Genomic DNA, 26,580 nt, shown 5'->3' with positions numbered 1-26,580 from the left:
GCTAGTCAGGCCGCACCTCGATTATGCGGTTCAGTTCTGGTGCCCCTATTATAGAATGGATATCAATTCACTAGAGTCGGTGCAGCGAAGAATGACGAAAACGATTCCGGGACTTAGAAACCTTCCATATCAGGATAGGTTAAAGAAAATAAACTTGCATTCCCTAGAAAGACGAAGAGTGCGGGGAGATATGATAGAAGTATTTAAGCGGGTGAAAGGAATCAATAAAGGGGATATAGATAAAGTTCTTATAATATCCGAGCAGGATAGGACTCGGAGCAACGGATTCAAGTTGGATAAGTTTAGGTTTAGGAGGGAGATAGGAAGAAACTGGTTCACAAATAGGGTGGTGGACGAGTGGAACAAGCTTAGCAACTTTGTAGTAAGTGCTGGAAAATTTCAAAGGGAGGCTGCATAGATTCATGGATGATAGAGAATGGTAGTAACTCTCGACAGGAGCTGCCATGCACAGGCCAACCTGCCTATTGCAGACTCCTTATTTTCTTATGTTCTTATGTTGTCGAAGGTCACACGAAAAGGTCAGAGTGTGTGTGTGTGGGGTGGGGATCTCCCTAATACGTCATCGGCACTATACATGACCTTTCTTAACACACACACACACGTTATCTCTCTCAAAGTACAGTACTGTATCCATAGTGTTGTGTTGTATTTCAACATCTTGTATATTGTATCATAAACTTTGTATTCTAAGTACAGTTAGGGGGTGGGCAGGAGGTGGGGGGAGTCAGGTGGCTTGAATGACGTACCATTAATAACTGTTACGTAACTCGGTCGTCTCGTACTTTTACTGCAGACAAAAGACGGAAGCTCTCTCTCTCTCTCTCTCTCTCTCTCTCTCTCTCTCTCTCTCTCTCTCTCTCTCTCAACACAGACAATGTCGACTGAGAGAAAATTCACACGAGTCCAAGATGAGAAAAACGTAGACCAAACTCGACCAATCACAGAGCACTTTTATCGCCAAGTTGAATACCATTGGCTGTGTAAGTCAAGAGTAAACAATAATAGAATATATAGCGCGGTAATACGTATATGGAATTACACACACACACACACACACACACACACACACACACACACACACGCAGTGAATGAAACTAATTGTATTCGTATTATTTTTCCCTCAGGTGAGTTACTGTGACGTCGCTGCCATTCTCTATGTCAAACACTGGTGCCACGTCTCCTGAACTCCCCAGTCTAGGACACTGGTGCCACGTCTCCAGCGTTAAAAGGCTGGTAAGCGTTTCATTTGACTGTTATGACTGGCTTGTGGTAGGCAGTCATGATTCAGTGTGTGTGTGTGTGTGTGTGTGTGTGTGTGTGTGTGTGTGTGTGTGTGTGTGTGTGTGTGTGTGTGAGTGTGTGTGGGGTAAAAGTATAAAGTGAACTACGTAATATCATTATCAGTTACAATTATTTTTTAAGAGTTTCAGAAGCGTCAAGCTCCACTAGTACCAGAGTCTTGAATGATTTAACTGGGATTATGTATGTGAGGGAAGGAGGTGATTCAACCACCCACATTGTTATCTCTCAATGGTGGCGCTCTAATGTGGCGTGTGTGGCTCCCTTCCTGTGGTGCAGGACATGGTGTAGCTCGCTTCCTGTGGGAGCTGGACATGGTGTGGCTCGCTTCCTGTGGGGCAGGACATGGTGTGCTCGCTTCCTGTGGGGCAGGACATGGTGTGGCTCGCTCCCTGTGAGTGCTGGACATGATGTGGCTCGTTTCCTGTGGGGCTGGAGATGTGGCTCGTTTCCTGTGGTGCTGTAGTACTGGACATGATGTACTCCTTCCTGTGATGCTGTAGTGCTGGACATGGTGTGCTCGCTTCCTGTGGTGCTGTAGTGCTGGACATGGTGTGGCTCGCTTTCTGTGGTGCTGCTTGCTGGACATGATGTGGCGCTTTCTGTGGTGCTGGACATGGTGTGGCTCGCTTCTTGTGGTGCTGGACATGGTGTGACTCGCTTCTTGTGTTGCTGGACATGGTGTGGCTCGCTCCCTGTGGTGCTGGACATGATGTGGCTCATTCCTGTGGGGCTGGAGATGTGGCTCGTTTCCTGTGGTGCTGTAGTGCTGGACATGATGTGGCTCGCTTCCTGTGGTGCTGTAGTGCTGGACATGGTGTGGCTCGCTTTCTGTGGTGCTGTAGTGCTGGACATGATGTGGCTCGCTTTCTGTAGTGCTGTAGTGCTGGACATGGTGTGGCTCGCTTCTTGTGGTGCTGGACATGGTGTGACTCCTTCTTGTGTTGCTGAACATGACATGGTGTGGAAGGATGGATATAGTGTGGTGGGGTAGACAGTGCCACATAAACTCTCTCTTGTGAATTAAAGTCAATGAATTACTTCCTGTAGGTAATGTGTGTGTGTGTGTGTGTGTGTGTGTGTGTGTGTGTGTTGAGGATGACTTAAAGGTGAGTGTGTTCCTGTAAGAGGCCGTAGGGGTGTGTGTGGATAAGAAGTATTACTTCAGGTGTCCGTGGCCAGAGGAGCGTCTCACTACTACTACAGATCACCTCATCGATGACTCTCCCCCCCGCCCTAGGTTAACAGCCTTACGTTAATCTTTGGGTGAAATAAGCTCTGGTGGCTAATATTCGGGGTAGGTTAGGTTAGGTTGGGTTAGGTTAGGTTAGGTTAGGTGGTGCACTGTATAGCAGGGCGGGAATCGTCTGTCTGGTAATTAGTAAACACCTGAAGAGGCTGCCAGGTGTTGTCATTCCCGCCACACAAACACACACACACACGATGTGGGGGTAGTACTGTGACCCTGGTGATGTATTGGGGGGAGAAATGATATTGGTGTGTGTGTGGGGGTGGTCGAGTTACTAGACTGGCTGATTTAAACCCTTGAGTACCGTGAATAAAATAACCCCTTGAATAAAATGACATGTTATTCAAGGCAAAAGGCCATTCCTATTCAAGGGTTAAAATATTGTATTCAAGCGGTTTGGGCGTGATTATTAGCGTGATTATTGGCGAGATATATTCTGGGTCTAAATGGTTTATACGGAACTATTAGCGTAAGAACACACAGGTAAATTAATTTGCATATTGGTTAATTAGGTGTTACAGGTGAATTAATTCGTGGGTTGAGTGAGTTTATTTAGATGCGTTGCTACACACACACACACACACACACACACACACACACACTACATGTTACAGGTGACTCGTTTTTGTATGACACCGGATGGGTGGATTCTGGTGACTACACCCGGCACTCTCACTCACACTCTTCTCTCTACGCTCTCACTCTCACTCACACTCTTCTCTCTACGCTCACACTCTCACTCACACTCTTCTCTCTACGCTCTCACTCTCCTCTCTCTACACACTCCTCTTCTCTCTACGCTCTCACTCTCACTCACACTCTTCTCTCTACGCTCTCACTCACACTCTTCTCTCTACGCTCTCACTCTCACTCTCTTCTCTCTACGCTCTCACTCACCTCTTCTCTCCTACGCTCTCCTCTCGCTCTCACTCACACTCTTCTCTCTACGCTCTCACTCTCACTCACACTCTTCTCTCTACGCTCTCACTCACACTCTCTCTCTCACACTACGCTCTCCTCCTCACTCCCACTCTTCCCTCTACTCTCACCTCTTCTCTCTACGCTCTCACTCACACTCCTCTCTCTACGCTCCACTCCTCACTCCTCTCCCTCTACACTCACACTCTTCTCTCTACGCTCTCACTCTCACTCACACTATTCTCTCTACGCTCTCACTCTCACTCACACTCCTCCCTCTATGCTCTCACTCTCACTCACACTCCTCTCTCTACGCTCACACTCTTCTCTCTACGCTCACACTCTCACTCACACTCTTCTCTCTACGCTCACACTCTCACTCTTCTCTCTACGCTCACACTCTCACTCCTCTCTCTACGCTCTCACTCTCACTCCTCTCTCTACGCTCTCACTCTCACTCACACTCCTCTCTCTACGCTCACACTCTTCTCTCTACGCTCACACTCTCACTCACACTCTTCTCTCTACGCTCACACTCTCACTCTTCTCTCTACGCTCACACTCTCACTCCTCTCTCTACGCTCTCACTCTCACTCCTCTCTCTACGCTCTCACTCTTTTACGCTTTCTCACACTCCCACAACAACCTCACTCCACCACAGTACACCACCGCATGTAAAGTGTGTGGCCATACATATGGCCACACACTTGAACACTACGTCCTCGACTGTGTGAAGATAGAACCTTTTAGGGACAGGTCCAAGCACACTGTGTGTGAAATGGCACAACACTTCATCTCTAATGGCAAGATAGCCGACATATTAAGATTGTATCCACTTTTTTGCACTTAGTAACTATATCATTCTCATGTACAGAACCAAATACGCAATGTGCTTGAATACCTCCCACGTAAATGTGAATAACAAAGTGTGAGGCCAGACATACTGCCTCACACGCCTGTTCTCACGCATTTGTGAATAAGTTACCCTTTATGTATAGAACTAAACAAATAATGTAAATGAAATAATGTGTAACATTCAGTGCCATAATATCCTGACAACGGGGGTTAATTATTATGACCCTTTGTAAACCCTACTCTGTGATCCTTTTGCCCTACCGCTCACAGGATGAGTGTGGGGTGCACAATAAAGTAGCCGCTGCAAGCGGCAAAATCAAAATCAAGCATTCTAACACACACACAACAACCTCACGCCACCACACTCACCCACACTCCATTCAGGGCGCTACACGTTGCTTTTAACACACTTACACTGCCACACACACACACACATGGAGGGGTTGTAGGCGCCTCTCACTTGTCGTCACTGTATCAGGAGTAGCGAGGTAGCAGGGCCTCTTTTTGTGTGTGTGTGTGCATGTGCGTGTAAGTCCGTGTGAGTTTGTGTGTGTGTGTGTATCCCTATACGTGTACGTCCATGTGGGTATATGTGTATATACATGTGCGTGTACGTCCGTGTGAGTTTGTGTGTGTGTGCATGTGCGTGTACGTCCGTGTGAGTTTGTATGTGTGTGTACATGTGCGTGTACGTCCGTGTGAGTTTGTGTGGGCCGTGTTAGTCGAGCCCTGGAGCACGACAGGTCCAGGCCGCCTGTCCGTCCTCCTCCTCCTCTTCTTAACTCGTTACTCCACATGAACCACCTGCTAAGTTCCCCTCCTAACCTCCTGATCCTCCACACCCCCTGACCCTCCTCACCCCCTGACCCTCCTCACGCACCCCTCACCGGCCAGCTGTAAGGTGGCGGCCCAGCTGGTCCCTAAATGCGTTTATGAGGCTCGGGAGGTCAGTGGGGGAAGGGCCGTTTATGACCTCTTAACGGGGTGTGGGACAGGTGGCCACTACGATACGCTGGCTTGTAGTATACCCAGAAGAAGCCTTGTAGGACCCCAGTAGAAGCCTTGTAGGACCCCAGTAGAAGCCTTGTAGGACCCCAGTAGAAGCCTTGTAGGACCCCGGTAGAAGCCTTGTAGGACCCCAGTAGAAGCCTTGTAGGACCCCGGTAGAAGCCTTGTAGGACCCCGGTAGAAGCCTTATAGGATCCCAGTAGGGAATATTTTGACAGTATCCCCCAGGAAGACACGTGTGTGTGTGTGTGTGTGTGTGTGTGTGTGTGTGTGTGTGTGTGTGGTTGATGGTGAAAGGTCAAGGCAGATTACCAGTTCTTAATCCCCCTGGGCCACGCATGCGGTCGGTGGTGGTGGTGATAGTAGACCGCTGGACGCGTGTACTTTGTCTGTTTCGGAAGGAACTGTGGAGGGAGTGTAACTTTCGCGCTACGGACCGTCCGTCACCGGCGGAGGGAGGAACTGCTACCCAAGAATGTTCATTGAGTGAATGAGTGAGTGAGGCCGCCCACCTCGTCGCCGTCGATGAGGTTGAATTGGGGCCAAGGACAGAAATAAACTTTTTTTTATTGGTGAAACTGTTTGTCAGCAGCAGGACCTAAGTGGTGATACAGCTGTGTGGTGTGAGGAGATGATGGTGGTTGTGCCGGGTGGAGGGCATCTGTGTGTGTGTGTGTGAGTGAGTGGGGGAAGTCCCTTTACACCCCTGGACCAGGCCAGTCCAGAGCTGGTCGGTGCGTCGAGTGGGTCTCGCGTTCACCACCACACAAACACACACCTAACCTTTTGCTGCCTCGCTACCTGCAGGTGAAGGGTACGACCTAAGGTATAAACCTACTGGGTGGTGAAGGAACTACCTGGAGGAGTAGTCACGTGTGTGTGTGGTGGTGCTTTGTTGACCCGGCAGTAGTGATGGCAGTAAACTTCAGTGTCTAAGTGTGTGACCAAGCGGTTCGCCCAATACCCCGTGTGTGTGCGCGCGCGCGCGTGTGTGTGTGTGTGTCGGTGGGCTGTTGCTTACTGTAGGATGGACATGACCCCGAGTGTCTTGGCTTAGTATGCAGGGGCTGGAGTCTCAGCGCCCCCTTTCAACCCCGCGCTGCTCCTGGAAACGTCTAGCGGAGTGGGCCACAAAAGTCGTCCATCACTGCTTCTCCACGACCCGTGCTTGTGATTTGGACGACTTGGTAACAGTGAATTATAGAGATGTCGTCCCTCTGTGTTTTGCACGACCTGTGCTTGCCTTAAGAGCAATCTCTTTAGCTTTTTACCACAGAGATAATCCTTAAGACCCAACCTTCTGTAGTAACGACCTTTTACTGTCGTAGCATTGAGAAGGACGACCTGTGAAAGCTATAATGATTGGTCGTCACACCCACGATATGACCTTATTTGTGTTATGTGGTCATGGATTTTACGACTCTGTGTGTGTGTGTGTGTGTGTACACATGATATACACACAAATACGTATACATTTCCATCTTATGTATACATGTGGTGTGTACTGAGCATTTTAAATATATCTGTAAAATGTCTCGCCATGCATGTGTACGAACGATGTATGGCAAGTGTGTATGAGGCTCCAGGCCGAGGTAACACAGGTACTGTACTTGAAGTTAGTTATTCTCCTCAGTAGCGGAGGAAATACCACAGTTGTCCCCCCGGCAGATGTGTTAATAACGCCCACCTGATTACAATAAGACACTGCTTTTGTTCACCTGAAGATTAACCGAACCTAACCTAACACTAACTTAACCTGACACTAAACCTAACTTTAACCTAACCTAACACTACCCGGGGAGTTAGGTTAGGTTAGTTAAGTTCGTGTTGGATTAATTTAGCGTTAGATTAAGTTAGTGTTGGATTAAGTTAGCGTTAGATTAAGTTAATTAATTGTTAGGGTTAGTAGGGTAGGTCAGGTTAAGTTAGGCTAGATTAGTGTTAAATTTAATTAGGTTAGGTTAGTGTTAGAGAGAGAGAGTCCACCATCCAGTGTCTTCCATTACCTGACCTTGCTTACACACACCTCCACCTGGCGTGATCACCTGAGTGTGCTGGTCATGTGGTCACCCCTTCACTCGGGGTGCTGTGGATGGGGTACAATGATTCAGTGGTACAGTGAAACAACGGTACAGTGATACATTGAAACAGTGATGCAGTGATACATTGAAACAGTGATGCAGTGATACATTGAAACAGTGATACAGTGATACATTGAAACAGTGATGCAGTGGTACATTGAGGCTACATTGAAACTGTGATACATTGAAACAGTGGTACATTAATACAGTGGTCCATTGAAACACGTATACAATTACTTATATCCCTTCATAAGTGTGTCTTGTAATCTCCAGCACTTAAATCTCTTGCACTGTGCTTTATAAGTGTCTTTCCAGCACTTAAGGGTCCTGTAAGTGTGTGTGTGTGTGTTGAGGAGATTGTCACCCAGGTGCTATAATTATAGCACAGGTAAACACACACCTTCAATAACACATCAATGTAAACACGCATTCCTGTGTACTATGTGTGTGTGTGTGTGTGTGTGTACTGTGTGTGTCTGTCTTAAATGTGATTAGTTACTTTGAAAATTATTGGTTGTATGAACTGATTATCTTAAGTGATTGCGTTTATCTTAACGGAAATTACCTACCGTGATTGGATTATACCCCAACAGTGATTAGTTATCGTGACCGTGAATCTTTATCTCCACAGCAGTGAATCTCCCATGTGATTGGTTATTGTAGCAGTGATTAGATAATTGTACAGTGATTATATTCCAAGATGGCGCAAATTAAGCACCACAGACCTATTAGATTTAAGTGAGATACTTACTTAAAAATAACGGAACGGACTTGGGTGTAGATGGACTCTTACTTACATGAAATTTAAGTAAGAATATAAGTGTTAGCAGAGTAAAACGTGATATAAGTGTAAGTTAAGTGCACCTCAAGGGGTAAAATATAAGTAATAATACCTGGCTTATGTAATGTTAAGTGACCAGGTGTGTAATGTATACTTAGAGTTTACTTACACATCAGTGAAGAGGTGTGTACATTGCTAAGACTCACTGGTGTACACAAGGAAGCTGAAGATTATACCAAAGAGTTTACACCAGGATTATATGCAGTATACCAGACGGGGGTGAGTATGGTTGAGTTTACCTGAGTAATTTAAGTCGTTTAATAGTGTACTTTAGCTTACCTGATTAATTTAACTTGATGAGTTTACCGGGACCACTTGAGATGATGGAACAGGAATCTTGGTTTAAAGACACCACTCCCTGCCCAATAGCCACCCACTAGCCCGTCCACTAACCTCCCATTGTCCGCCCACTGCCCACCCACTAGCCACTCTACTAGCCCGTCCACTAACCTCCCATTGTCCGCCCACTGCCCGCCCACTAGCCACCCACTAACCTCCCATTGTCGCCCACTGCCTCCCACTTCCGCCCAATAGTCTACTAGCCTGTCCACTGCCCACCCAGTGCCCGCCCAATAGCCACCCACTTCCCGCCCACTAGCCACTCTACTAGCCCGTCCACTAACCTCCCATTGTCCGCCCACTGCCCACCCAGTGCCCGCCCACTAGCCACCCACTTCCCAACCACTGCCCGCCCACTTCAGGGTGTAGCTAGTTTTTATTGCCCTGGCATTTTCTGAACCTGTATATATTGTATATGCTAAGTGTCAGCGCCTGGGGTGAATGTCAGCGCATATAGGAGTCAGCACTTTACTGTCAGTACCTCGGAGTGTCAGTCCTAAGGGAGGATGTTAGTTTTTATGGGTGTCAATACTTTAGTGTCAGCTCATGGGGAGGAAGTCAGCGCATGTGGGAGTTAACGCTTGGATGTCAGCTCTTACATAAGAACATAAGAATGGAGGAAACTGCAGCGGGCCTATTGACTCAAACTGGGCAGTCCCGTTTATACCCAACCCCTATTGCTCATATAAGCATCCAACCTGTTTGAAGCTATCCAGCGTATTCGAGTTAATGATGATATTTGGTAACTTGTTCCACTCATCCACTACTCTGTTTCCAAACCAGTGTTTACCTATTTCACGCCGAAATCTAAATTTGTCTAATTTGAAACCATTGTTACGAGTTCGCTCCTGGTTGGATAGTTTGAGTACCTTCGTAATGTCCCCTTTGTTTAACTCTGACTTCCATTTATACACCTCTATCATGTCGCCCCTACAAACTTGCTTCTCCCACGCCCTGCCATGTGTGTGTGTGTGTGTGTGGTGTACACTGGGGTCGGTGTTTACTGATGTTTGACAAAATGTTTTAGCCAAATATTAACTTTTGATTGATGGTTATTATTGGTTGTGTTGTGTGCGGCTCTCTCTCTCTCTCTCTCTAAAGTAAAAGGTTCAATAGTGTACATCTATTACTAACAACAATAAAATATACATTCATTTTATACACTTTAAATTACTGTACATAACAATAAATAAATTTAGTAAAGTGAGTTATGTTCAGGACACTAGTACAGTTTTCTTCATTAGTGGTCGAGAAAATACCTTGGAGAGTGTAACACATTTTTAAGGAGTTTTTGTTGGGTTCGTTATATTAATTGTGGGAACTAATGGCCCGGTGGCTGCTTCCGTGAGCCATGGGTCGTGGTGGTGCAGCAAGGTCGTCCAGGCTGCTCTGTTTACTCCAGGTCACAACACCAGAGGGTCGTGGTGGTGCAGCCACAAGATGGTCCAGACTGCTCTGTGTACTCCAGGTTACAACACCAGAGGGTCGTGACTTGCAGCAACTCCTCCCTGGATGATGTTATGGTTATGTGTAAATAGATTGAGTCTCCCGCCTCAGTAGCCTGGTAGCTTTGATTGGTTGGAACGTCGAACGTTATTATCCTAGAGGGCTGAGGGCTTTGATTGGCTGGAACGTCCGACGCCATTGCCTAGGGGGGCTTTGATTGGCTGGAACGTCCGACGCCATTGCCTAGGGGGCTTTGATTGGCTGGAACGTCCGACGCCATTGCCTTAGAGCGCTTTGATTGGCTGGAACGTCCTCCCTGAGGGGAACATGGTGGAAATATTAGTCAGATAAGGCCCACAGGCTCGCTAGGAACAGCTTTATGAATCCAGTATTTCCGGAAGAACCAACCAGAGCTGAGTGTTACTTCCTGCTCTCCGCTGTCAGCTGCTCTGCCTCACCCGCTCACGAAAGCATGACGTGGCACTCTCTGATTGGTTGTTTCCTCACCAGTGTTGTGGCAGCCGTCATGTCGTGTTTATATAAGTAGGAGCTGAATCATATCTTGTTATGGCATCATAGAAAACGGGAATTACCGGGAGATGAAGGAATATAGTTTGGGTTGGGGAAATGTTTTTTCCTCGAGTTAAGATCTGGTTTTGTAAGTCGTTATGTTTTTTGTTTTTTTGCAATATTTCTTACCAAAAACGTTTTATCCTTGAACGTTTGTGGTCAAGATCATCCTGAAACGTTTTGACTATTGGTAGCCAGCTTATCTTTGAACGTTTGTCTGCCACCTCGTCCGGGATTATTAAGTGTGTGTGTGACCTCTGACCTTTGAGAGAGAGATCGTCAGGGAGGGAAGACCAAGCATGATCCAGGAGCTTGTCTGGTGAGATTGGGGGGTCCTGCCTGCATCTTTCTAATACTTTTGTTCTCTCGGGATCTTTCTGTCTCTCTCTCTTTTTTTAATATTTCTGTCCATTTCTGTATGTATATCTGTTTTCTCTCCCCATTCGTCGGCAACCTCTACTCAGCTGGTCAACACTGGTTTATTCCGGCTATCAAGAGGAAGAGTTAATAACGCTTCAATGGGTCCCAGTTCTGATCGGTCCCTCAGTCTTAATAGACCCTAGTACCAGGTTGAGAGAGAGAGAGAGGGGGGGGGGAATACAATGGTTGGTTTACAATGTTAATTAAGGTTGTATAAGAGGTTAAGACAGTGCCACCCACCACCGTGTGTCAAGATGGTCAAGGTCCACACTTGTCACTCATACAGACCTGGGTGGGTTTTTTTTTATTAGGGAAAGGAGGAATGAAGGGAGATTAGAGGTGGGGAAGGAAGTTATAGTTCGGAAATTGAAGAAATTCAGGAGTAGGTAAGAGAGGGCGGGCTGACCGCCTAGCTAAGCTAATAGTGTGTTAGGGTTGTGTCATGGGTTAGTTATTGTCTGTCGGGGTAGGGGAAGGGCGTAGTATTTGTGGGAGGAGGGCAGGGCCGTCCCTAGGAGGATGCGGGGCCCGGGGCAACTCAGCCACTGTGGGGCCCCAGAAAATATATATATGGAGTCAGATTATGCGGTCAGAGGAACCCACCCCCACCAACCCCCATGGGACTGTCTCTATGGATGGTAAGGTCACGGTTACGATGGTGGCGTAAGCCGTTAGGTCAGATTAACCAGTCAACAGGTAATGTGTCCGAGGTCACTGGGTTTAGTGCTGCACCCCGCGGGGCCCCGGGCGGTCGGCCCCCCCCTAAAGGACGGGCCTGGGGGGGGGGGGGTGATGTCACCAGTAGGCCACACAGGAAAATCTGGTAAGGTTGACCTGTTCTGACCCGCCAGTCTACCTGTATTGTTTTGTTTATGTTTACTAAGTTTAATAATTGTCATGGAGGAGACAGCCGTAGTAACCTAACCTAACCTAACAAGGAGAATGGGCTATCACGTTATGGTCTTTCTCTCTCTCTCAGCAGTGTTTACATAGTCACGTTCGACACATAATAAAACACTGTCCCCTGGGTAATGTACATACAGGGTGTAGTAAATCATGGTGAGAGAGGTGAGGGGGTGACAAAGAAGGAAGTGAGAGGTGAGGTTATTCAGGTTAGGGGGAAGGTGTGAGGTAATGACGGGTGAGGTAAGGGGAGGGGCAGCCGATATCAGCTGGACTTTCTCTAAACTTGTGTTTCTTGATGACGCGTGAGGGTGAGTCTCTCTCTCTCACACACTCCTACCTTAACACCCCCCCCCCCCAGTCCTTGCTGTTACACCACCAAGGTGAACTCGTTTCTGTGGTGTTGGCGGTTGGGGTAGTGTGGTGAAGGTAGTGGTGCTGTATGTTGGTGGTAGCAGCGATGTGTGGTGGTAGTGGTGTTGTGTGGTGACATAAGGTCGTTTATAGACAGGAGTGGTCGGGCGGACACACATGTACAAAGTGACCTTTTTTTTTTACCTTTTGCAGTTACGTTAGATAGGACAATAAAGGAAGGAACTGATGTAGGGTGTTGAGAGAGTTCTCACTCGTCCATGGTTCCAATAATAAGTTTGGTAGTGCAGCGTCACTCCTCTACTGCCCCACTCTCGTAAAAAGACGAACACACACACACTATAGTTGCTTATACTTATTTATTAATTTTATTTACCTGTCAATCATTAGAGACAGAGGAGCATTATTTATTGCCTGTGTTGTGCGGTAGTCTAGTCCATCTTGCCTCTGTCCGTCCTCCGTCCGTCTGTCTTTCAACCTGTTTTCCTTCGTTTGATCCGCATAATGTGAGGTTTCTTCAGTACTGGCCTTGAATCGTCACTTGTCTGCCCCCTTTCCCAACACGAGGTTCACCTAATTTACATAATAACTCCTAATATCTTACCTGACATATTGAACTACTTCTTTACACCTGAAAATAATTATTACCTAACTATTTATAAATGTTAAAAAAAATAAATCCGATCTTATCTGAGAGGTTGTGTTATAATGTATGTTTTCTGACTTGTTATCGTGTGGTAGTTTTTGTTCTTGTGGTTAATAGCGGAGACAAACTGCCGCTTCTACAACATTTGTTTTCTTCTTACACACAACACAGACTAGGTGCTGTCTGGGGGGTGTTGAGTCTGGTTGACCTTGTGTTGTAGATGTTGCAAGGTAGTGTTGCAAGGTCTCTTATCTATAGCGTAGTAGATGTTGCAAGTTATTTTATCTTTTAGATCGTGTTGTAAAGTCTGTTAGGTGGTGTTGCAAGGTCTGTTTGGTAGTGTTGCAGGGTCTGTTTGGTAGTGTTGTAAGGTCTATTCTGGTCACCGTACTACAGAATGGATATAGAATCCCTAGAAAGAATTCAGAGGAGAATGACAAGACTAATAAGAACATAAGAATGGAGGAAACTGCAGCGGGCCTATTGGCCCATACTGGGCAGTCCCGTTTACACCCAACCCCTATTGCTCATATAAGCATCCATCCTATGTTTAAAGCAATTCAGCGTATTCGAGTTAATGATGATATTTGGTAACGTGTTCCATTCATCCACTACTCTGTTTCCAAACCAGTGTTTACCTATTTCACGCCTAAATCTAAATTTGTCTAATTTAAAACCATTGTTACGAGTTCACTCCTGGTTGGATAATTTGAGTACCTTTGTAATGTCCCCTTTGTTTAGCCCTGACTTCCACTTATACACCTCTATCAGGTTGCCCCTCGCTCTACGTCTCTCGAGGTAGTGCAAATTAAGATGCCTTAACCTGTCTGTACTCAAGGTTCCTAATGCCCGGGATTAGTCTTGTCATTCTCCTCTGAATTCTTTCCAAGGATTCTATATCCATTCTGTAATACGGTGACCAGAACTGAACTGCGTAATCCAGGTGTGGTCTCACAAGAGCAAGATACAGTTTTAGGATGACCTCGCTAGTCTTGTAACTAACACTCCTTTGTATGAACCCGAGTACTTTATTAGCCTTGTTACGAGCAAAAACACATTGTTTACTTGGCTTAAGGTTCCTACTTATCATTACTCCTAAATCTCTCTCACAGTCGGATTTCTCTATGGCATCGTTGTTCATCTGGTATCTGGTTTCCCTGTTTACATCTCCCATACTGAGTACTTTACATTTGTTGACGTTGAATTTCATCTGCCATTTTTCAGACCATTCGAAAAATTTGTTTAGATCTTCCTGTAGTTTTGCCGAGTCCTCGTCAGATTTGATAACACGTCCTATTTTAGTGTCATCAGCAAATTTACTTATGTTGCTGTCTATGCCGATATCTATGTCGTTTATGTATATAATAAATAATAATGGTCCAAGTACTGAGCCTTGGGGAACTCCACTTGTGACGTTGCTCAATGGGACTTAGTGCCGTTAATGCTCACTCGCTGTTTCCTGTCCTGTAACGACGCCCTAATCCATTTAAGGATGCCACCTTTGATGCCATGAGCTTCTACCTTTCTAATTAGTCTTTCGTGGGGACTCTGTCGAAGGCTTTGCTAAAGTCGAGATATACCACATCATAATTGTGCCCCTCGTCCACTGATTCGAAAACTGATGAAAAGAATGTTAATAGATTAGTTAGGCAAGAACGTCCGCTTGTGAAGCCATGCTGGGAATCATTGATCAATCGGTGCTTCTCCAGGTGATTTCGAATAGAGTTTGAAATGATTGCTTCCAGTAATTTGCCTACTATTGATGTTAGACTGATTGGGCGGTAGTTAGAGGATAGTGATCTATCCCCCTTGAGTACAGAGACAGATTAAAGCATCTCAATCTGCACTCCCCCGAGAGACGTAGAGTGAGGGGCGATATGATGAGGTGTATAAATGGAAGTCAGGGCTCAACGAAGGGGACATTACAAAGGTACTCAAACTATCCAACCAGGAGCAAACTCGTAACAATGGTTTTAAATTAGACAAATTTAGATTTAGGTGCGAAATAGGTAAACACTGGTTTGGAAATAGAGTAGTGGACGACTGGAACAAGGGTTGGGTGTAAATGGAACTGCCCAGTATGGCCCGCTGCAGTGTAGTAGATGTTGCAAGGTGAGCTAACTCTTGGTCAATACTTATACACACCTGCCCGTCTGTTCCGTTCCGTCCCGTGTGGTGTTGTGAGTGTCATTACTCAAACTATACAACACTTGGTTACTCTCCCCAAGATATTTAATTGATTTTTTTATGTTTTAAAAATTTCTTTACTTCTGTGTAAATATTATGTGCAATGTGATGTGCAGCGGGGGGAGGGTAAGGGGGTATCAGGGAGTGTAAATGTAGCAGGAAGGTGAGGTGTGAGGGTGTAAACAATATCAGGGAGTATAAGTGTAGCGGGAGGTGAGGTGTGAGGGTGTAAACAATATCAGGGAGTATAAGTGTAGCGGGAGGTGAGGTGTGAGGGTGTAAACAATATCAGGGAGTGTAAGTGTAGCGGGAGGTGAGGTGTGAGGGTGTAAACAATATCAGGGAGTATAAGTGTAGCGGGAGGTGAGGTGTGAGGACGTAGCCTTCACAACTAACCTTCACAAATGCAAAAACTTGATTCTGTATTGGCAAGTATCCCTCCTTCACTGTCTTTCTCTCTCTTTTCCCTTATTACCCTTTATTATTATTTATACTTTCATTTCTTTATTTATTTCTGTTGTTTTATGAGTAATTATTTGGGTGGAATATGTTTTGTGTGTGTGTGTTTTGTTGAAGATCTTACCGAGGTCGACCAAAACGTAAACATTCAAGATGGCCGCCGTTGACACAGTTGCCACGGGTCTTTTTATTTTTAAGATCGACTGTTGTGATTGTCTCCTCTTCCCCCTCTCTTCTTTCCTCCTATGTACTGTGTTTTCTGGAGGAGAAGGAGAAGGAAGGACGGGAGAAAGAAAGAAACAGAAGAGAAGAGGTTAACTCCTCTCTTGCTAACACTTGATAATTTCGTTTTTGTTATCCTGAATCCGTCTCAAGCTGGTCTAATTAGTGGTCCCCAGGTGTGTCCTCGCAGGTGAGGCCTTCAGGTCTGCCCTTTGATGCTTCCAGGTCCGTTCTGTGATACCTCCAGGTCGTTGTCATTTGTATTCAGGTCGGTCTTCCAAACAAGTCTTCTGTGAGGTAGCTTCAGGTCATGTTGCCTCCACACTGTTTTCCTGATGATCTGATCGTGTCACATTCAGGTTGTATCCAGATATCCCTCAATCTGCAGGTCATGTGTGAGTTACCTCCCTCCCTTCCCTAGGTCTTCCTCCTCCAGGTCACCTCCAGGTCCTATGCCCGCATATTTCTGAGCTAGTCACCACGCCCATGTTGCCTCCCTCCCTCGCTACTCCACCATCCTCTCCCTCCTCCCCTCCATCTACCTCTCCCTCCTCCCCCTCAATACCACCACAAACACAAAATTTTTTTTTCCAGTAACTGCGTCTTTATCACAGTATAACAATCACCACAACACTACCACAACCACTTAGTTTCATCACACTGCTGACCACACCACAGCGATCTCACCAACCACGCCAGTACGCCACCAACCATCAAGGTCAACCAGAATGAGAGAGAGAGAGAGAGAGAGAGAGAGAGCTCACGCGCACACACCCATTCCTGGCAATTTTACCTCGATGAACCAATTCCAGGCATTTTCCAGGAAGCATACATTAATTCTCGACGTTTTTCCAGGACTTGTCATTTCTAAACTCCTTTTCCCGGAGATTCGCATAAGTTGCAGACAATGGTAAGATGCTGGCCAGATTAAGGTGTAGGAAAGAGTGAGCGAGGGAAGCGTCATCTTTAGACCATTTTCCTCATTACTTTAACACGTACCAGCGCTTTAAAACACACTCAATTATCTTTCCATATTAGAGTGTGTTCCCAGCAGTTAACAGCACACTTATATATTATTTTTCCACTTAATAATTCCAGGAGTGTGTCTATTTAGTGTCGACTGTGTGTTATGTGTGTCGACTGTGTTATGTGTGTCGACTGTGTGTTATGTGTGTGTGTCAGTGTCGAGTGTTTGAAGTAGTGTGTTGTTGTGTGAGTCTGATGCCCTTATTAGGAGACTCTCAGGTAGTGGCTGAGAGAGAGAGAGAGAGACTGCACAATTTAAGACTTAACTTGACATGTTACCTTGCCAAGCCCTCCCTCCCCAGCAACCTTCGCCCCCTCCTCCTCCCTCCCACCCATTTCCAAACAAATCTTCCTCCCTCTTCCCTCACACCCTCATTCTCCTTTCTATCTCCCCTTTACCCCTCTCACATATCTCTTTTCTCTTTCCCGTCCCCATTCTCTCTCCTTCTCCCCTCTTCCTCCCTTCCGTCCCCCCCTCCATCCCCCATTCTCTCTCCTCCTCCTCCTCCTCCCGCGGGCAGGACGTGTTCTCTGGTCACCACCCCGGGGTACTTGGCTGGCCGTCCACCTGAGTTTTTCAACACACCTGGACCACGACCTGAGTCAGTTTGTTGAGCCCTGCCTCTGTGTGTGTGGGGGGGGGAGGGGGGTTGGGCACTGTTTGTTTATACGTGAGGTTAAGTGTGTGTCGGGTGTTTTGTGTGTAAGTGAGGCAGGGAAGGTTGAATGCATGTTTGTACACACACACACACCCCACACACACCAAAATAGGGCGGCAAATTAATTCGGGGCAGGATGCTAATGCATTACAGGAGGATCTAAATAAACTGCAGGGGTGGTCTGAAAAATGACAAATGAAATTCAACACCAGCAAGTGCAGCGTACTTAATATTGGAAGAACAAATACTGTCAATGTATACAGCCTTAACAACATCAACCTAGAGAAGTCGACTTGTGAAAGAGACCTAGGGGAACTTGTAAGCCCGGACCTACGGCCTAGAAAACAGTGCGTTAATGTTCGAAATAAGGCAAACAGAGTATTGGGTTTTATATCTAGAAGTGTAAGTAACAAGAGTGCAGAGGTCTTATTGCAACTATATCTTGCGCTAGTCAGGCCGCACCTCGATTATGCGGTTCAGTTCTGGTGCCCCTATTATAGAATGGATATAAATTCATTCGGTGCAGCGAAGAATGACAAAAATGATTCCGGAACTTAGAAACCTTCCATATCAGGATAGGTTAAAGAAACTTAACTTGCATTCCCTAGAAAGACGAAGAGTGCGAGGAGATATGATAGAAGTATTTAAGTGGGTGAAAGGAATCAATAAAGGGGATATAGATAAAGTTCTTATAATATCCGAGCAGGATAAGACTCGGAGCAACGGATTCAAGTTGGATAAGTTTAGGTTTAGGAGGGAGATAGGAAGGAACTGGTTCACAAATAGGGTGGTGGACTAGTGGAACAAGCTTAGCAACTTTGTAGTAAGTGCTGGAAAATTTCAAAGGGAGGCTGCATAGATTCATAGAGAGTGGTAGTAACTCTCGACAGGAGCTGCCATGCACAGGCCAACCGGCCTATTGCAGACTCCTTATTTTCTTATGTTCACACACACTAACTCCCCCCCCCCCACACACACGTAATGTTCTTTCAGTTTATCAGATCTCTTAAAACAGTATTGTCTTAGTTGGCTGCGACCTTGACTACCACCTCTCTCTCTCTCTCTCTCTCTCTCTCTCTCTTACGTGTATAGATCTACGTACTGAGCAAAGGCATCATTGTGTGGTGATGGTGGTAGTGGTGAAGGTGATGATGATCAACCTTATACCATGAACAAAACTACACAGTGAACAGTGCCAGTGACCAAACAGTGCCATCACAGCATGGAATCAAGCCTGACCAGAATCACCAGGTGTGTGTGTGTGCAGGGTAGACATGTGCATCCCTCGCTTAGCACGTAGTCATGTGTGTATGTGTGACATTATTGCTTCAAAAACCAGGTGGCCGCCGCCCATCCTGTGGGCGAACCTGACCCGCCCACACGCCCATGCGCACTCTGCTGTCAATCCCTGTAACACACGTGAACCCATCTGTCATATATATACACACCGCTCTTATGCGTACATGTGTGCACCCTATTGTTATATACTTGAGTACCATATTGATATATACACATGTACGACCAGAGCCGCCCCTAGGAGGGTGCGGGGCCCGCGGCAACTCAGCCACTGCGGGGCCCCAGATTATGCGGTCAGAGGAACCCACCCCCACCAACCCCCACGGGACTGTCGCTATGGATGGTAAGGTCACGGTTGCGATGGTGGCTAAGCCGTCAGGTCAGATTAACCAGTCAACAGGTAATGTGTCCTAGGTCACTGGGCCCCGCGGGGCCCCCCCACACGAACGGGGCCCCGGGCGGTCGCCCCTCTTCGCCCCCCCTAAAGGACGGGCCTGTGTACGACCCTCATGACGCACACGTCACGAGGCACACACGCATGTATAGCATACGTGGTATACAGGTGGTATACATGTGTGTGTATATAAAGATTGACTTACATCTCTATCACACACACACACACATGACTACTAGTAATAGGGGAGGCGGGTGACCTCGGGGTATACGGGAAGTGACGCGGATGGTGGTAGTGTGGTCGTGACGGGTCGTACAACAACACACTCGTCTTTCCTCTAATTAACTCTCTCCTTTATCATCTCTTAGTCTTTTGTTTGTTATTTCCCTTATTTATTTATTCCTTCTTTTGTTTATTGTTCTTATGGCCCGGTGATGCTCTTTTGTTTCATCTATTATTGCTTATGATCTGGTTATGCTCTTTTATTGTCTTGTTCATTCTTTCATTAATTATTGTGTATCTTTTCCTGATGCTCTTTTATTTGTCAATGTCTGATTCTTTCATTTATTACTGTTTATGATCTCCCGATGTTCATTTGTTTCTCTCCTTTCTTCCATTTAGAACTTGCTTTGATAATTCCTGATGCTAATTTTCCTTTTCCTCTCCTTATACCTTGTTCTTTCTTTTATCTAATAACTCCACTTACATCATTTAACGTCTCTTCAGTTTTTATCTTTATCAAGTTTTTTGTTGTTAAATCCAAACCAGAATATTTCATCATGAGTTGTTGTGTTGAACAGAAGAAGTCGACCAGGACACAGAGATCAGGTAATGGACGCTTATGTAAATCTTCGTCTCTCTCTTAACATAATAATACGTCATCGTCAACACAACGGTAATCGTGGGAGTGATTTACATACATCAGGTATCGTCGTCTTTTGCAACATATTTTACAGTGTTTCTTTTGTGTTTTTGTTTACAGTGTTCTTTGTTGTGTTTATTGAGGTGTATGAGGAAGTTTTACACACACACATACACACACATACACACACACACACACACACACACACACACATCACACTTCACTTCACTTCACTTCATCCACCGAAGGGTCAAGACGTGCCTGGCGCTCCTCTCGGAGCTGCCAGGTCAACTGTTAAGTTGACCCATACCAGCTCCCTCCCCTGAACCCTCCTCCCCACCGGAATATCAACAAGTTCACGCTAGAAGTTGCTATTTCATTTAGGAAAGGAATGGAACCAGTGTTAAACAGAGGTGAACGGTGGTGAACAGTGCTTGAGTCAGTGAGAACAACTCAGCAGTGGCAGTGGTACCCAAGTTGACCTTCACACAGTGAGGTCCCAGGTACTCAGTGATAACGGCCCGACCCAACAACAGCGATGTGTTAATCCGTCTACGATAGGAAGGCCTGGGACCACACCTCACTCATAGAACACCGTCTGTGAGGGAACTACTACACCACGTGAGGCCCCTCATAACATCATCTGTGAGGGAATTACTACACCACGTGAGGCCCCTCATAACACCATCTGTGAGGGAATTACTACACCACGTGAGGCCCCTCATAACATCATCTGTGAGGGAATTACTACACCACGTGAGGCCCCTCATAACACCATCTGTGAGGGAATTACTACACCACGTGAGGCCCCTCATAACACCATCTGTGAGGGAATTACTACACCACGTGAGGCCCCGCATAACACCATCGGTGAGGGAATTGCTACACCACGTGAGGCCCCTCATAACACCATCTGTGAGGGAATTACTACACCACGTGAGGCCCCTCATAACACCATCTGTGAGGGAACTACTACACCACGTGAGGTCCCTCCTAACACCATCTGGGAGGGAGTTACTACACTACATGTTTGCTGTTCAACACCTACATTAATCTGTATGTTCACTGTGTGTTCCTTCACCTTTCTCTAATGAAGGCTTTTGTTAAACCACCAATGTATGTAATAAGTAATTTATGTCCAATGTATATTTTCAGCGTTCGGGCTGCAGAACTTTTTCAATAAACCGTTAATTATTATTATTATTATTATTACACACACACACATGCAGTCAGTCGTGAAGAACCTGTGTCAACCTTTACGTGTGTGTGTGTGTTTACTTATTGTTATTAATTCTTGTTGTTGTTATTCCTGTGTTCGGTACCGCTGAGTGTTGAGTATAGATGGTGGTAGGGGGATGTTGTGGTTGTTCTGTTAGTGGGGGTGTGGTGGGGGCCATGTGGTTGTAGGTGTTGTGTGGTGGTGGTGGATGGTTGGGGGATACAACCACCTGGCCCTGGAGGAAGACGGTCGTTAGCTTAGTTAAGAGGTGAAGGCGGTGGTAGTGGTGGTGGTAGTGATGGGTGTGATTGCAGTGAAGTTAGTGGAGCTTCTGCTGTGGTCATTAAACACACACACGCACACACACACACAGTCAGGAAATCCAATAAATAGACATACAGACACAAGGACAGACAAATAAAGACAGACACAAGAACAAACAAAAAAGACAGATAGACAGACACTCAGACACCCAGAAAGACAGACAGAGAGAGAGAGAGAGAAAGAGAGAGAGAGAGAGAGAGAGAGATAATATGCTCACCTTGTCTTCATTAACAGTCTCCAGTATCCTCGACTTCCTGGTCACTGCACCTGTACCAATGAGCTGTTCCTACCTGTGGCTCACCTGTAATGACCCCCAGCTTAAGGTATACCCCACACACACACTGTTACTATGATCTTCTCTCTCTTGATTCTCTATCATTTCCTCCCTCCTCCCCCCCTTCTCTTTTCTCTCACTCTCATCATCTCCCACCACCTCCCTCTATCACCCCACCTCCCTCCATCACCCCCACCTCCTCCATCACCCCCACCTCCTCCATCACCCCACCTCCTCCATCACCCCCACCTCCCTCCAGCACCCCACCTCCATCACCCCACCTCCCCTATCACCCCACCTCCCTCCATCACCCCACCTCCCTCCCTCCAGCACCCCATCACCCCCACCCCCACCTCCCTCCATCACCTCCCTCCATCACCCCACCTCCCTCCATCACCTCCCATCACTCCAGCCCCACCTCCTCCATCTCCCTCCAGCACCCCCTCCCTCCAGCACCCCAACTCCCCCACATCACTTATTATAGAATGGATATCAATTCACTAGAGTCGGTGCAGCGAAGAATGACAAAAATATTCCGGGACTTAGAAACCTTCCATATCAGGATAGGCTAAGGAAACTTAACTTGCATTCCCTAGAAAGACGAAGAGTGCGGGAGATATGATAGAAGTATTAAGTGGGTGAAAGGAATCAATAAAGGTGATATAGATAAAGTTCTTATAATATCCGAGCAGGATAGGACTCGGAGCAACGGATTTAAGTTGGATAAGTTTAGGTTTAGGAGGGAGATAGGAAGAACTGGTTCACAAATAGGGTGGTAGACGAGTGGAACAAGCTTAGCAACTTTGTAGTAAGTGCTGGAACGCTGGAAAGTTTTAAAAGGAGGCTAGATAGATTCATGGATGATAGAGAGTGGTAGTAACTCTCGACAGGATCTGCCATGCACAGGCCAACCGGCCTATTGCAGACTCCTTATTTTCTTATCACCCCACCTCCCTCCATGACCACACCTCCCCCTCCCCCCATCACCCCCACCTCCCCCTCACCCCCCTTTCTCCTTTTCCGTTAAGAATGTAGTTAAAAAAGAAGCTGGCCGGCCTTGCCCCCCCCCTCCTACCCTTACCCCCTCCCACCCTTACCCCTCCCTCCTTGCTACACCTGTTTGTTTACGTGAGGTCCCACTCAGGCTTCTAGTCACTGTTGGTCCAGGCAGGTGTTTTGCTTGGCCTCATTACCTACAATACTGCACCTCTGACCTGTGTTGAGAGAGAGACCTCACTTGTACCAGACTCTGCCAGAGGTATTCTCATAAATACCATCAGATCCACTGCTCTTTCAACTCTGCCCTCCACTACCTCGCTCAGCCCTCACTTACCCGGCCTCCTGCTTGGTCTCCGTGTTCTCTACCTTGCGAGAGAGAGAGAGAGAGAGATAGAGAGAGAGAGAGAGAAGGGTCGTTTGCATAGGGTGGCGATCATGCAACTAAGCCTATCACCAGAGTGTGTATACCGTACAACACACACACACACAGGTAAGAGTTGATAAACCTTTCCTCTTACGGCACAGTGTAGGTGGGTGGGACCTCCTATACTCGCTTACCTCAGTCTCTGGTATTCTCTCCCTCCCTCCTCATCCTTCCTCTCACTTTCCTTCTCTTTGTCTTTGAGCTCTTATTCATTTTCCTCTTCCTCATTCTTGTCCTTACCTTACCCCTTCCTTCTTCGCTTCCTGTAATTTATCCTCGTCTTTTTTGTTCCTCCTCCCTTCTTCCTCCTTCCCCTCCTCTTCCCCCTCCATATCTGACCAGTACCTTACAGACTGTCCCAAGGAATCCTCTTCTCTGCTCACTCTGGCGTAAACGAGCACTACAGCTGTATGTATGTATGTAGCTATGTAGTTAGGTAGAGAGAAACTCCAGGGTATGCACACACCCAGGTTGGAGTGAGTGACCTTGATGCTTCCCCCACACCACACACTCTACACACTTTAGTAGATTATGTTAGGTCAGGTCAGGTCAGAGTTAAATTTAGGTTAGGTTAGATTTAAGGTGTTTAATCATAAGGTGAAATAAGCTGGAGTCTAATAATCAGGTGACCCATAACAGTAGAGTCGTTCAGGTGTGATGCAGGTGTCGCTATTTTGTTTACACAGGTAATGGAGCGTCAGCTGATCCCGGGAAGGTAAACATTATACAGGGAGTCACTACACCCCTGACCACACATTATACACAGGCACCCTTATACACACACACATACACCCTTATACACACACATACACCCTTATACACACACACATACACTTTTATACACACACACACCTGTATATACTGACACATACCACTGTACACCTTAATGCACGTACAAACACAATCATACATACATTGTCTCGTGTGTGTGTTACGCTTCCTGTCGTGTCGAGAAGGTGTAGTGTGAGGAAGGTCAGGAGGGGGTGAGGGAGGGGAGGGTGCAGAGGGGGGTGAGGGAGGGAGGGTGGAGGAGGGTGAGGAGGAGGGAGGGAGGGAGGGTGAGGGAGGGAGGTGCAGGAGGGAGGGGAGGGGGTGAGGGGGGATAGTGTGCAATGAGGGGGTGAGGGAGGGGAGGGTACATCAGGGGGTGATGAGGATGAGAGGGGTGATGGAGGGAGGGAGTGGAGGGGATGTTTTATACCTGGACAATTGAAGGCTAATGAGAGCATGTTAGTTCCCCCTCCCTTCCCTCCCTCCCTCCTTCCTTCCCGCCCCTTCCTCTCCTCCCGCGCCCTTCTCTCCTCCCGTTTTATTTCATCTCTCACCTGTTTGGGGGGGGTGAGTGAGGGAGGAGTGGTTGGGGGAGGTTGGGTAGTGAAAAAGTGTGGATGTGTTAGTATGGTATAATGCACTAATAAACTGTACCTATTATTATTATTATCTTTATTACGACTATTACTATTGTCAGCACCATTATTATTATTATTATTATTGTTGTTGTTTTAGTCACTGGGTAACTAAACTAATTCCGTGTTGTTTGTCACCAGGTTCCCGATGACTTGAGACAGGCCACCACCATGAACTGTCACATCTCCACCCCTTCGGTAAGTCACTTTTTACACCCTTTGTTTACCTTGTTGCGTCACAGTGTTAAGATGGCGGATTATCAAGTCTTGGGTGTGATGAATTGATAATGATAATGTGTTAGGATGATAAGGTTTCGCGTCTTATTATAATTATTTATCTCATTGGATATACAAATAAATATAATTCAGTAAAAAGTCCAGGTAAGAATACAGTAGTTTCTCCTTAACACGTTTTCTTTCTATCACAGAAAACGTGTACAGTATTACCAGACATGATAATATAACAAATTATTTCCATCATTATCATCATTATTCTTGAAACAAATGACTAACAATTATAGACAGCTTTGTACTGAATACATGGATTATTCTCATTCACAATGTATTTTTTTATGCATACATTATCCAAACAAGAATTTATCCCAAGTCCGTCTCCTCATATATTCTCAAGCAGAGGGATGTATTTAGTAAGTCTCACAAGCTATCTTTCAGCTATCGTAGAGATTGAAGTGGTGAATGTCTCTCAGCTATCGTAGAGACTGATGTGGTGAATATCTCTCAGCTATTGTAGAGACCGTAGTGGTGAACGTCTCTTAGCTATCGTAGAGACTGACGTGGTGAATGTCTCAGCTATTGTAGAGACCGTAGTGGTGAACGTCTCTTAGCTATCGTAGAGACCGTAGTGGTGAACGTCTCTCAGCTATCGTAGAGACCGTAGTGGTGAATGTCTCTCAGCTATTGTAGAGACCTTAGTGGTGAATGTCTCTCAGCTATCGTAGAGACTGACGTGGTGAATGTCTCTCAGCTATTGTAGAGACCGTAGTGGTGAACGTCTCTTAGCTATCGTAGAGACTGACGTGGTGAATGTCTCTCAGCTATTGTAGAGACTGTAGTGGTGAATGTCTCTCAGCTATCGTAGAGACCGTAGTGGTGAATGTCTCTCAGCTATTGTAGAGATCGTAGTGGTGAATGTCTCTCAGCTATTGTAGAGACCGTAGTGGTGAATGTCTCTCAGCTATTGTAGAGACCGTAGTGGTGAATGTCTCTCAGCTATTGTAGAGACCGTAGTGGTAAACGTCTCTCAGCTATTGTAGAGACTGGGGTGGTGAATGTCTCTCAGCTATTGTAGAGACTGGGGTGGTGAATGTCTCTCAGCCAGCTATTGTAGAGACAGTAGTGGTGAATGTCGCTGTCCGTAGTGGTGAATGTCTCAGCTATTGTAGAGAGTGGTGAATGTCTCTCAGCTATTGTAGAGACCGTAGTGGTGAATGTCTCTCAGCTATTGTAGAGACAGTAGTGTGAATGTCTCAGTTATTGTAGAGACAGTAGTGGTGAATGTCTCTCAGCTATTGTAGAGACAGTAGTGTTGAATGTCTCTCAGCCTCTCATTGTAGAGACAGTAGTGGTGAATGTCTCTCAGCTATTGTAGAGACCTGGTGAATGTCTCAGCTATTGTAGAGACTCTGGTGGTGAATGTCTCAGCTATTGTAGAGACAGTAGGGTGAATGTCTCAGCTATTGTAGAGACCGTAGTGGTGAATGTCTATTGTAGAGACAGTAGTGGTGAATGTCTCTCAGCTATTGTAGAGACCGTAGTGGTGAATGTCTCTCCAGCTATTGTAGAGACAGTAGTGGTGAATGTCTCTCAGCTATTGCAGAGACAGTAGTGTTGGAATGTCTCA

At 46.3% G+C, this 26,580-nt stretch overlaps 1 protein-coding gene across 9 annotated transcripts in view; it reads left to right on the top strand.

Moving 5' to 3' along the window:
* Positions 1–26,580, top strand: part of LOC121856612 — a 119,129-nt gene that overhangs the window by 19,163 nt on the left and 73,386 nt on the right. For 2 of the 9 annotated variants that reach the window (XM_042352251.1, XM_042352252.1), the window contains exons 2-3: positions 1,146–1,254; positions 24,861–24,917. In XM_042352251.1, the coding sequence (XP_042208185.1) occupies positions 1,177–1,254; positions 24,861–24,917 (135 nt within the window). In that variant the 5' untranslated portion in view covers positions 1,146–1,176. Of the gene's footprint in view, positions 1–1,145; positions 1,255–6,045; positions 6,287–6,332; positions 6,538–8,062; positions 8,492–24,860; positions 24,918–26,580 lie in introns of those variants that run through there. The other 7 variants (XM_042352256.1, XM_042352253.1, XM_042352255.1 and 4 more) reach the window with 6 other exon arrangements.

This window comes from Homarus americanus, unplaced genomic scaffold (assembly GCF_018991925.1).
Source record: "Homarus americanus isolate GMGI-L3 unplaced genomic scaffold, GMGI_Hamer_2.0 scaffold26591, whole genome shotgun sequence".
Classification (NCBI taxonomy): domain Eukaryota; kingdom Metazoa; phylum Arthropoda; class Malacostraca; order Decapoda; family Nephropidae; genus Homarus; species Homarus americanus.
The sequence above is the reverse complement of the archived record's forward strand: the minus strand, read 5'-3'. Positions and strand labels throughout refer to the sequence as shown.